A 12,146-nucleotide genomic window follows, 5' to 3' on the forward strand; every position below is an offset into this window, starting at 1 on the left:
TGTATTAATCTACAAGGGAGCATACTTGTAAAATTTAATAGAATACTACATTTCACAATAAATATTCCAACAACGAAGGAGTCTGCTCAGCTTACACATCAACAATTTGCCACATAAAGCAGATAATGACATTTTAAACATCACAATCAAATTGGCCAAACAGAAGGACATCACCTTAAGGCAAATAATAACCAACCAAAAAAGAATCTGTAATTGAGGTAACAGAAAAAGCAAGAGAAAATTCTCAGGTAGCTACTTCGTCTTATCAAGAACCTGAGATTTGGCAACTGTGTCGGGAGCTCAAAGGATTCCTTGTGGAGATTCAGCTGCAAGCTCTGTTGGACATTTTAGTGTAATTGATCTCTTTATTATGCTAAAATAAGAGTGCATGCTTGTTTTAATGTAATAACGAGATGTTCGGTTTAGGCAAATTTTGGAAGTTACATGAAAGTTACTAAAACTTCCATCAACGGTTGGAAGTTACATAGAAGTTACTAAAACTTCCATCAACGGCAGTTTTTAAAAAGAAATAACTTTCATCAACCGCCAAAAACCACCTGTTCTTTGATCATAAATAATCATTCTGATTCAGAAAGCATAACATGTGATAAAACATATAAGACCAAAACAAAACTCTTGAATTATAATCTTCTGATTTTATCCGATTGAACAATTTTGGTTGAACCCCGAAATTTGATTCAATCTGAAAGTGTTATACACGACTTCAGATTTATCCAGTATTATCTCGATTTTTAAATTAACCAACAAAAGATTGAATCAAATCTTTCGAGATGACGAACGATAATTCGAAGATGACAAGCAAGTTTGCGAAGTTGGACAAGTTTGAAGGGCAAGATTTCAGAAGATGGCAGAAGAAGATGCACTTTCTCTTAACAACATTGAATGTGGTGTATGTGCTGAGTACACCGATGCCGGTGTTTATGGAAGATGAAACTCTGGATCAAACAAGGAAGCGTTCGAAATGGGAGAACGACGATTACATTTGTCGTGGACACATTCTGAACGGTATGTCTGACTCTCTCTTTGATATTTATCAAAATGTTGAGTCTGCTAAGGAATTATGGGACTCTCTTGAATCCAAGTATATGGCAAAAGATGCTTCAAGTAACAAATTCTTAGTTAGTAATTTCTTTAATTATAAAATGATTGATTCGAGGCCTGTTATGGAACAATGTAATGAACTGCTACGAATTTTGGGTCAGTTTACTCAACATGATTTGAAAATGGATGAATCCATTGCAGTTTCATCTATAATTGATAAACTGCCTTCTTCTTGGAAAGACTTCAAGCATACCTTGAAACATAAGAAGGAAGAGTTGACTCTGGTTCAACTCGGTAGTCATTTCATGATTGAGGAGTCGCTGAGGGCTCAGGAAATTGACAAAATCAATGATAAAAATGTAGCAGGTTCCTCTTCCGTTAATATGGTAGAGGAAAGCGGAACAGTTAAGCAAAATTATAATGCTAAAGGTAACAAACGCAAATTTCAAGGAAATAAGAACAAAGGTCCAAACAAACAGACAAAATTGTCATGTTGGAAGTGTGGGAAACCTAGTCATTTAAAGAGAGATTGCCGGGTGTTCAAAGGAAAGAACAAGGCTGGTCCAAGTGGGTCTAATGATCCTGAAAAGCAACAAGGATGATGACGTTGCTTGGTGGTTTGATTCGGGAGCAACAAGCCATGTGTGCAAAGATTGTCGTTGGTTCAAGGAATTTAGACCAATCGATGATGGCTCTATTGTGCAACTGAACCAATCCTAGGATTAGGTTGTGTGAATTTAGTTTTTACTTCCGGAAAAAGTTTGTATTTGGATAATGTCTTATTTGTACCTGGTATTCGTAAGAACTTATTGTCTGGTATGGTTTTAAATAATTATGGTTTCAAGCAAGTACTTGAAAGTGACAAGTACATCTTGTCAAGACATGGTTCGTTTGGCAGATTTGGTTATCGTTGTAATGGAATGTTTAAATTAAACATTGATGTTCCTTTTGTTCATGAATCTGTTTGTATGGCCTCGTGTAGTTCTATAACTAATATGACAAAATCAGAAATTTGGCATGCTAGATTAGGACATGTTCATTACAAAAGATTAAAAGATATGTCAAAAACAAGTATGATTCCTCCTTTTGATATGAACATTGAAAAATGAAAAACTTGCATGTTGACCAAGATCACTAGGAAACCTTTTAAGGATGCTAAAAGTGAGACTAAAGTCTTAGACCTTAATCATAGTGATTTGTGTGATTTGCATGCTACTCCATCATTAGGTCATAAAAAAAATATCTTGTTACTTTTATTGATGATGCATCAAGGTATTGTTATGTATATTTATTAAATACAAAAGATGAAGCTCTTGATAAATTTAAAATTTATAAGAAAGAGGTAGAACTTCATCAAAATGGGCTAATCAAAACTCTTCGTACGGATATGGGAGGTGAGTATTATGATCCGGATTATTTTCAATCTACTGGAATAATACATCAAACTACAGCTCCTTATACACCACAACAGAATGGTGTATCCGAAAGGAAGAATAGAACCTTGAAAGAAATGGTGAATTCCATGTTATCCTATTCGGGTTTAAGTGAAGGATTTTGGGGTGAGACTATGTTGAAAGCCTGTTACTTGTTGAACTGAATTCCTAACAAAAGGAATAAGGTTACCCCATATGAACTTTGGCTAAGGCACATAGTCAAGTGTATAATGGGAAGTCTAGACCCTTGGGTGTTAGACACAACATGATTCGGGAGTTAATCATGCATGGTGTGATATCAGTGGAGTTTGTGAGAACTCAGCATAATTTGGCCGATCATTTAACCAAAGGGTTAAGTAGAGATCTCGTGAAAAGGTCGGCTGTGGGATTAGGATTAAAGTCCATATGAAATCTCTTATGTTAAGATACCCAATTCCCATCTAATATGACATTAGGTGTTGAATTCAATGTGGAAAGCTTAACATGTAGAGATTGAAACACATCATCGAAAGTATTCCAAAAGGAATGTGTTCAGTTCTGTAAGTTAAGGAGGTTGAAGTATAACTTCTCAATGGTTCTTTTGAAAAATTGCATTTGCAGGTGCAAGAAAGAAAAGGACTACCTATATAAGCATGAAGTTTAGCCGCTTCAAGAAGCTGGGACTTGGCTTTGATATGCTTATGAAGGATAGGGACACAGGCTAGTAAATTAGTGTCGAGCAAGAGTAATGTTATAAACTATTGTGCAAATTATCTTCATGTATTCATTATGAATAGAAAGGGTTCAATCCTTAGTGACACCCTGATATTCGAATATTTGAAATGTGTAATTTGCTAAGATGAAATTCAATCGTCACGATATTTCATCTATGCAGTAGTTTGTTGTATGTTATGACTTTGGTGATTTGATCGACAATTACACTAAAATGGGGGAGGTTTGTTGGACATTTTAGTGTAATTGATCTCTTTATTATGTTAAAATAAGAGTGCACGCTTGTTTTAATGTAATAACGAGATGTTCGGTTTAGGAAAATTTTGGAAGTTACATGGAAGTTACTAAAACTTCCATCAACGGTTGGAAGTTACATAGAAGTTACTAAAACTTCCATCAACGGCAATTTTTAAAAAGAAATAACTTCCATCAACCGCCAAAAATCACCTGTTCTTTGATCATAAATAATCATTCTTGTTCAAAAAGCATAACATGTGACAAAACATATAAGACCAAAACAAAACTCTTGAATTATAATCTTCTGATTTTATCCGGTTGAACCCCGAAATTTGATTCAATCTGAAAGTGTTATACACGACTTCAGATTTATCCAGTATTATCTCGATTTTTAAATTAACCAACAAGCTCTACTGTTTCTTTATGTTTTCTAAGGCCAAACAAATCATGAAAATGTTCCCTGCATGTAATGGCAAACATTAATTCATAAAAGGGTAAATATCCAAATTCGTTCTTGAAAGTATAAATCACTAACATGAGTCCCAAAAAGATGGAAAACTAATTTTTTGTCCTCGAATGTGTAAAAATCCCAATAGATTAGTCCTGATGTTACTTTGGTCCTTGAAGTCTAATGATGTGACCATTGAGGACTGCATTGTCACGAGAAAAAAGTGTCACATGGAGTGCTGACTTGATAGGACTAATTTGTCATCAAATTTTCGATGGACTAATTAATTTGTCATTTTCAAGCCACAAATTAGATTGAAGTAAAATTTCAAAAATTCAGTACATTAGGTTGATTCTACTGTCTTCTTCAACTTACTCACCATCTTCTTCAAATAGAACACCATTGTGGACACCACCGTTTGCCACCATTGGAGACGGCTTTTGGTAACGACGGCTCTCCGATGCTCGTCACCCTCCAATGCCACTGTTTCCTCCCTCTCTCACACCGCCACCAGGCCCACCACCACCACCCCTCTTTCCCCTTTCTTCACCAACAACAAAAGCATAAATACAAATAGACAAACACAAACATAAAACACCCAGAAACACAACATAAAACCCATCGTTTACTCAGATCTAGAATTACAAATTGCAATCCAGTATCAAGGAGAATAAGAGAACCTATATCTATTGCAAATCAACATAAAAATATAAAAATCAAATATGTTGCAAATCAACATAAAAATCTAAAAAAACAAACTCTATATGTTGCAAAAATGGCGCGTTTTGTAAACCATTGCACTAGAGTTCCACCGCCTTTGGAATCATAGATCTAAAAAAACAAAAACTCTTATATGCTGCAACACTAAACATACGTTTTCTGACCAATCTTAGATCTAAAAAAAACTTAGATCTATGAAAAAAAACTCATCTCTAGAATTGTGCAAGCATCGGCGAACCGAAAACCCGATGGAGGTTTCAACGCCTGAAGCAACATGTTGCAATTCTACACCGACGATGGCCTCGACCTCAAGATCTCGCCTCTGACTTTGTCCAGTGCTCCATAAAAATAGCGATCAAAGAGAGTTCAAAAGAACATGTGTAGGGGAACCTCACCGTTTGGCGTGCTCATGTGTAACACCCTAAAAAATGTATCCTTTCAAAAAGTCCATTGATTTACTTAATGAAAGATGATCCTCCATTTTTATTAGAGTTAACTCAAAAGATGAGAAAAGATAGCGGATTTTTTGGCAAAAATAAAAAGTTTCTAACCGATTTCATAAATCAACACTTGATCTTTTAAAACATTCATAATAAAATGTAGTAACCACTTATTGTGTTAAAACCTCGAGTCGGCAATGAAATAAAAAACATAATAAGCCATACATGCTCAAATAAATGATAATGGTGAATAGGTGAACCTCCATGGTCACCAAATATAGATAAAATAAGTATCATGCATCATAGAAAGTAACATAATATAATGCATCTCAATGAAACCGGGGAGTAACATATATTATGACACCTTCTACCCCAACATGCATATAAATGGGAAAAGGATATAAAATGGAAAATCTAATTAAATCAATTTTATTCAATAAAATCTTAACTAAACCCACGTGGCTAAAAGATTCATATATGTTTTATTATTACCAAATAAAACTTCTCAAAAACATTTTCAGCTCAATACAAAGCCGTTCAAGTTTACAAAAGAACTCAAGTTAAGCAGAAAAATAAAATAAAGTAAAATAACATATTCGAAACATCATGCAATTAAAACATAAACTCATGACCCAATATCATATCCTATCACAGTATTGTGCCCCGACATCCTCCAGCACGAAGTTCCTTAAAGCAATCTACCTAGCCATTTACTCCCATGAACACAAGGTTCGAGATCATCACATGATTTAAACACAAACAACACATAGGGAGTGAGCCATCACATTCCTCAACGAATAGAAATAAAGGGAAGCATACAAGTATGATATAAATATAACAATAATATAATTATAATAACAACATAGGTGTAACATGACTCAACTTTGGCATAGTTCACATTATTTCAACACTCAACATGCAGCATTACTTGCCCTAGAATTTAATCACAAATCACATACCACGCCTTCACGATTAATCATATATTCAAGACAACACATCTCAAATACAATACCACACCTCATACTTACACAATTCATTACACACCATCACATAACAAGTCACAAGTCATAATAACCATTACATAAGCGTTATGGAACAGATACACTAAGACTCAATCCTTTATGCAATGTGGTATCATGTCAGTGAAAAACAACACCTGGGGGTATAGGAGTACATAACAAGACACGTTACATAATGGGTATGTTAAGTGACTCTCACTAAGTGAAATCATAAGGTAACTAGTCAGGGACACTCTATTTTGCAAGAATGTTCCAACCATATGGATCAGCATAGGCTTAAAGGAGTACTCAAACCGAATGTATTTACCCCCAAGGCCTAGACTCTGAAGAATTCATTAGGGTCTCACCTTCTTGATTCAGGTCCAACCCCTAAAATAACTTTTGCATACAGACACTGCTCATGAATTATACAATACCCCCGACATCACACTTGTTTTCAAACACGTTTAACACATTGCGCTATAATTTAACACATCGGGTTCCTAACTTAGAACCCTAAACTTTTCTTTTAACATCACAGGTTCCTAACTTGGAATCCTACACTTTCCTTTTCACACCTCGCGCATAAACACTTTTCTCTAGGTAAACACTAGCAAGATTATTGTATAATTCACAATTCACAATATAAGTAATATCACATCAAGTATTAACCAAACACTTATACACAACCATATTCCATGTCCACAATTTAACTTTTTACAACGTCACAATCCACCATCACATGTTCACGTGTATCTCACAAATTAACACATTCTCAAGTTGCCACTTATATTCAATCTCAATCATAATTTCATAATCCCAAAATGTCATGTCATTACGCATCATGGGTCATATACACATCACACAGTAGTAATATTTACATGACACAGAGCATATATATATATATATATATATATATATATATATATATATATCATACAATAAAAATCTTCCAATATTTAAGGCATATAGTCATTCACTTATTCATTCAGTTAATAGCAACCACATGTACATGTATAGTAAACAAGTATATCCTTACATTTCCTCCTAAGTTACTACAACCTTTGTAGAGTAAAGTTACAAGTACAGGGGATGTAATAATCTTATTAAGTTCATACTTATCTTATTTGAAAGCTAAGACAATTATCTACAACTCTTATGTTTATCACAAAAATCGGTTTGACCATTAACTATGTCTAAACCTAAGGTAAACATTGGATCATTGCTTAATCCTGACAGTTCGACCTTTGCTCAATAATTTGACTCTCCATGGGGCTATATAACTCCGAATTGGGTGAAACCAACAGAATTTGTTAGCTAACATCTGGGGCTACAACTTTTATGCAGATCACAAAACCTAGTTCAGTCATTTTATTAGTCAGGTTTAGGCTATAAGTTAACTCATGTTATTAGGAAAATAGTACAAGGTTAAAACAACTGATTTTCACTAAGCACGAGCATGCTCTCACCAATCACGGTCGTACTTCATGAAAAACCTCCATTTCGTGAAGTAAAAGAGGCATGATTCAGATCTTAAAAAACACCCAAATTCAAAACGAATAGCACAGAACATGTGATCACATCATGGGGAACAAAACCCCTCAATCAATTTCAAGAAAACATGCAAGAATCAAGAATTCCCAAATTTCTAGGTTTCCAACATTCAAAGTCAAACACTCGATTAAACCATCCAATTCACATCAAGGCATCAATTGACCCATCAAACATGAGCAATTCATAGTTATCATTGTACAAGAAAAATTAAAACACATAAAACACCCCCAAAATTAACCTCAATTTGTTTCTTTAAGGATCCTACACATGTTCACTCTTACCCTAAGTGTGATAAACTCATCCCCAGTTTGGTTTATATATAGTGTCATAGCTTTATTTTTTTTTTCATATATACTACTAAATTGGTTTCCTACATATTTAAAACTTGGTATAATCTGGCTTTAGACCTTTATGCAATACAAAATATTTACAATCGAAGACGATTTTTTGAAAACTGTCTTTAAATCTTCATGTTTTTAAATATTTTTTAAACAAAAAAATAGTATATTCTAAGACGGTTTCTAAAAAATCGATGTAGACACCAAAATTTTAAAACAGTTTAAAAACAGTCATGAAAAGACAATACTTTTCATGACAAAGGATTCAAAGACGATTGAAAATCATCATATTATACAACCGTGTTTGAAAGGCTCTTTTTGTAGTAATTCTTATTTGTATCTTTTTGCTTGTTATGAATGAAATAACATAAGTATCCTTCTTTCAAAAACAACTTATAATGGCAAGAGCTTATTAGGGTCCTTTTTTATTTTTACAAAGATTAAAATAAAAAGTGAGTAAATTAGAAACATAAAAATATTATGAAAATTAAATACTAGAAAATTTACAAAGTATTTTAGTTAAGGCCGAGGGTGTACGGATAAAAAAGGGGACGGGGAAGTGGGTGCGACAGTTAACTAGAATACCTACCCTCACTAAATTTTGTTTGTAGGATCTAATATTTGCATATCTTCATTGAAATCCAAGAACTATATTTTTTTCAACTATACATAAAGCCATTTTTTTCAAATTAATTAGGTGAACTTTCGAATTGTTTCTTCCTCGTTAGCTACTATTTATTTTTGTGGTCTATTTTACATTAACAGATTTATACAAGATAATTTTTCTTGATTTCAATATGACATTTTAAGTCTTACTCAACTGAAACATATTACATACAATAAAAGATATATGCGATATAGAAAAAAAAATGTTTTAAAAGAACTTAGTAACCATTTAAGATAAATGTGTTCTAGAAAAGTTTAAGTTTATTAATATGCACTTTTATGCTGTAATTTTTTTTTATATTGTCATTTAAGTATACCTCATAATGAATGGCGTGATGCCTTTAAAAAAAATAATGAATGGTATGATTATTATTTTTGTAATAATTTTTTTAAAATTCAAATTAATGGATGATGATTTTTGAAATAATCAGAAGTTTGAAGTTAAAAAACACTCGGTACAGGAAACACGTACGCGCATATCTGCAACGGAGTATTGAATTAACAAGGAAATTTTAATGAACATTGAACAAGAAGCTATATATTTCTGGTCAAATTGCATTTAATTAAGTATTATGGACGTACCATTACTATCTTTCATTTCTTGTTGCATCTCAATAAATCCAACCTATCACATTTATGTTTTTGACGAATGCCACCGGTTTTAGAAGAACATAAAACCTTCAATCATAGAGCAATAAAGCGACCTCCTAAACAAGTAAGATCTGTATCAAATGGTGCGACAAAATTCATTATATAAAGACTTGAATCCTAAGAAATCCTCCATCCACATCTCAAATTATCTATCCTTAATTTAGTAAACAAACTACCAATCCCAAATTTAAAGGTTCATTTCAATATGGCAATCTTGTCAAGTTTTACACCATTGACTATTCCTAGTATAGTCTTGTTAGTGGTTGGAGTCTTAGTCTCTGGGGCTGAAGCTAGGCCAAGGGCTTTCTTTGTGTTTGGAGATTCACTTGTTGATAGTGGAAATAACAATTACTTGGCTACCACGGCACGTGCTGATGCCCCTCCTTATGGGATTGATTACCCTCCAAGTCATAGACCAACTGGTCGTTTCTCCAATGGCTACAACATTCCTGATCTTATCAGTTTAGTTCACACATCTCTTTGCACATTTTCAACCTTTTTTTTTTTTTTGGCTTCAACATGCATCTTTTAAGCTTCATTTTCATCATTCACATTTCAAGTTTGAACCCTTCTTTTTTTGTCATGTAGCTTTGTATATAATAATTAACTTAACATAGACGTATAAAGTGTATGTCTAACTAATTGGGATGTTTCAGGTCAGCGACTTAGTGCTGAGTCTACATTGCCATACTTGAGTCCAGAATTAAGAGGAAATAAGCTCCTTGTTGGTGCCAATTTCGCTTCAGCTGGAATTGGAATACTTAATGACACTGGAATTCAGTTTGTAAGTTTATTAATTACTTGTTAGTTACTTGTCATGTTATGTCCAAAACGTTAAGCACAGAATGTATAAATATAATCCAAGATGAATTCTAAAATAAGGAAAACAAGGCTTAAATATAATTTCAGATTTTGCATTTGGTCCCTAACAAATTCTTTTCTTGACCTTTGGTTTCTGAAAAAAAAAATTGCATTTCACTATTGTGCTAAAAAAAATTTAAAGGATGAAATTAAAAAAAAAAATAGGGACCAAAATTCAAGAAAAAAATATGTCAAGGACCAAATCCAAAATCTGAAAAAATTTCAAGGACAAAAAACATTATAATTTTGAGGCTAACTTTGAGGATTGCACTTAAAATTGATTTTATGCAACTTTTGCAGGTAAATGTAATCAGAATGTATAGACAGCTACAGTATTTTAAAGAGTACCAAAACCGAGTGAGAGATTTAATTGGAGCTTCACAGACTAAGAGCTTAGTGAATAAAGCACTAGTGCTCATTACTGTAGGTGGCAATGATTTTGTAAACAACTACTTCTTGGTGCCCAATTCAGCAAGGTCTCAACAATACCCACTTCCTGCATATGTCAAGTATCTCATCTCTGAGTACCAAAAGCTTTTGAAGGTAACTCCCTATTGATTAAACGAAAGGGTTAACATCACTCAATTCTTGTGATCACTCTTTCTCTCATAGTCATTATATATATGTTACAGAGGCTATATGATTTAGGAGCTCGTAGAGTTCTGGTGACAGGCACAGGACCCTTGGGTTGTGTTCCATCTGAATTGGCCCAACGTGGTAGAAATGGACAATGTGCTCCTGAACTGCAACAAGCTGCAGCATTGTTTAACCCTCAACTCGAACAAATGTTACTACGACTCAACAGGAAAATTGGAAAGGACGTTTTTATTGCTGCAAACACAGGAAAAACGCACAACGACTTCGTTTCTAACCCCCAACAATTTGGTACTACACACTACTAACTCATCAATTTTCACGCCATCTAGCCAGTTTTTCCCACAGGTTTTCAATTACTAATGGAGTCTCGTTCAAATAATTGATCAGAATACATGAATTGTTGTAAATCTTTAATGCTTTTGATTTCTACATATAAAAAAAAAGTTTTAAATTATGCAATTCTGACCAAGCATCAAAGTTTTTGGGGTCTCTGTTACCTCAACGTACAACAAATGCATGTGGGCACATCAGTAACAATCGATTGCAATTTTTCACAATATCAAAGATTGTGTTGTTCACAATTGATGTCTCCTTTGTCCTTTAGTGCAACATATCACCTTATTGAAAATATTAATGATGAGGTGAAATAATATTACATTTTAGTTAATGACAGAGGAAAATGGAGACAACCAAGTAGAAATATGTGAATTGAATCATGAGATTTAATGCGATTTCTTTAAATAGTGACGTCATAAAGAAATTATCAAGCAAAATAACATTTATGTTGTTGCTTTGTGTAGGATTTGTTACATCGCAAGTAGCTTGTTGTGGGCAAGGACCTTACAATGGTCTTGGGTTGTGCACAGCACTCTCCAACCTGTGCTCCAATAGAGAGCAGTATGCATTTTGGGATGCATTCCATCCATCTGAAAAGGCCAATAGGCTTATTGTGGAGGAAATTATGTCAGGTTCTAAAGCCTATATGAATCCAATGAACCTTAGCACCATCCTAGCTTTGGACGCAAACACATGAAGATAACACTATGATCCTAAAACTAGTATTCGCCTTCCATGCTAATTCATGCATGAAATCTCTCTTTCTACTTTTTTAGTATAATGTAATTGTTGATTATCGTATTCCTCTGCAAAAGTGAGGAGCAAAATTATTGGAAAAAGAAAACTTCCATTTACCAAAAGTAACAAAGGAGGATATAAATGCTACATTCATTACAAAGGCCACCACATTTTATTTTTATAATGATCAGAGATTTGAACATAAAACATCATGCATTCTACTCCAACACCCAGAAATTATAACATGGTCCGGGACCACCATGTTAGCTGTATCCCCGACCAATATGCATGTGACACGTGGACAACTGAATTACATGGGACTTGACGGAAAAATATGAGGGTTAACGGTGTTTGCT

General features: G+C 33.8%; 1 protein-coding gene across 1 annotated transcript; it reads left to right on the plus strand.

Annotated features, from left to right (window-relative positions):
* The first annotated feature begins 9,395 nt into the window (after positions 1-9,395).
* On the plus strand, positions 9,396-11,943 carry LOC100781033 (GDSL esterase/lipase At5g33370). Its single transcript, XM_003543867.5, has 5 exons — positions 9,396-9,719; positions 9,915-10,042; positions 10,420-10,662; positions 10,752-11,004; positions 11,517-11,943. The coding sequence occupies exons 1-5, from the start codon at positions 9,464-9,466 to the stop codon at positions 11,747-11,749; spliced, it is 1,113 nt and encodes a 370-aa protein (XP_003543915.1). The 5' UTR covers positions 9,396-9,463; the 3' UTR covers positions 11,750-11,943.
* Positions 11,944-12,146: the final 203 nt, after the last annotated feature.

The sequence above is a fragment of the Glycine max genome, chromosome 13 (assembly GCF_000004515.6).
Source record: "Glycine max cultivar Williams 82 chromosome 13, Glycine_max_v4.0, whole genome shotgun sequence".
Lineage (NCBI taxonomy): Eukaryota > Viridiplantae > Streptophyta > Magnoliopsida > Fabales > Fabaceae > Glycine > Glycine max.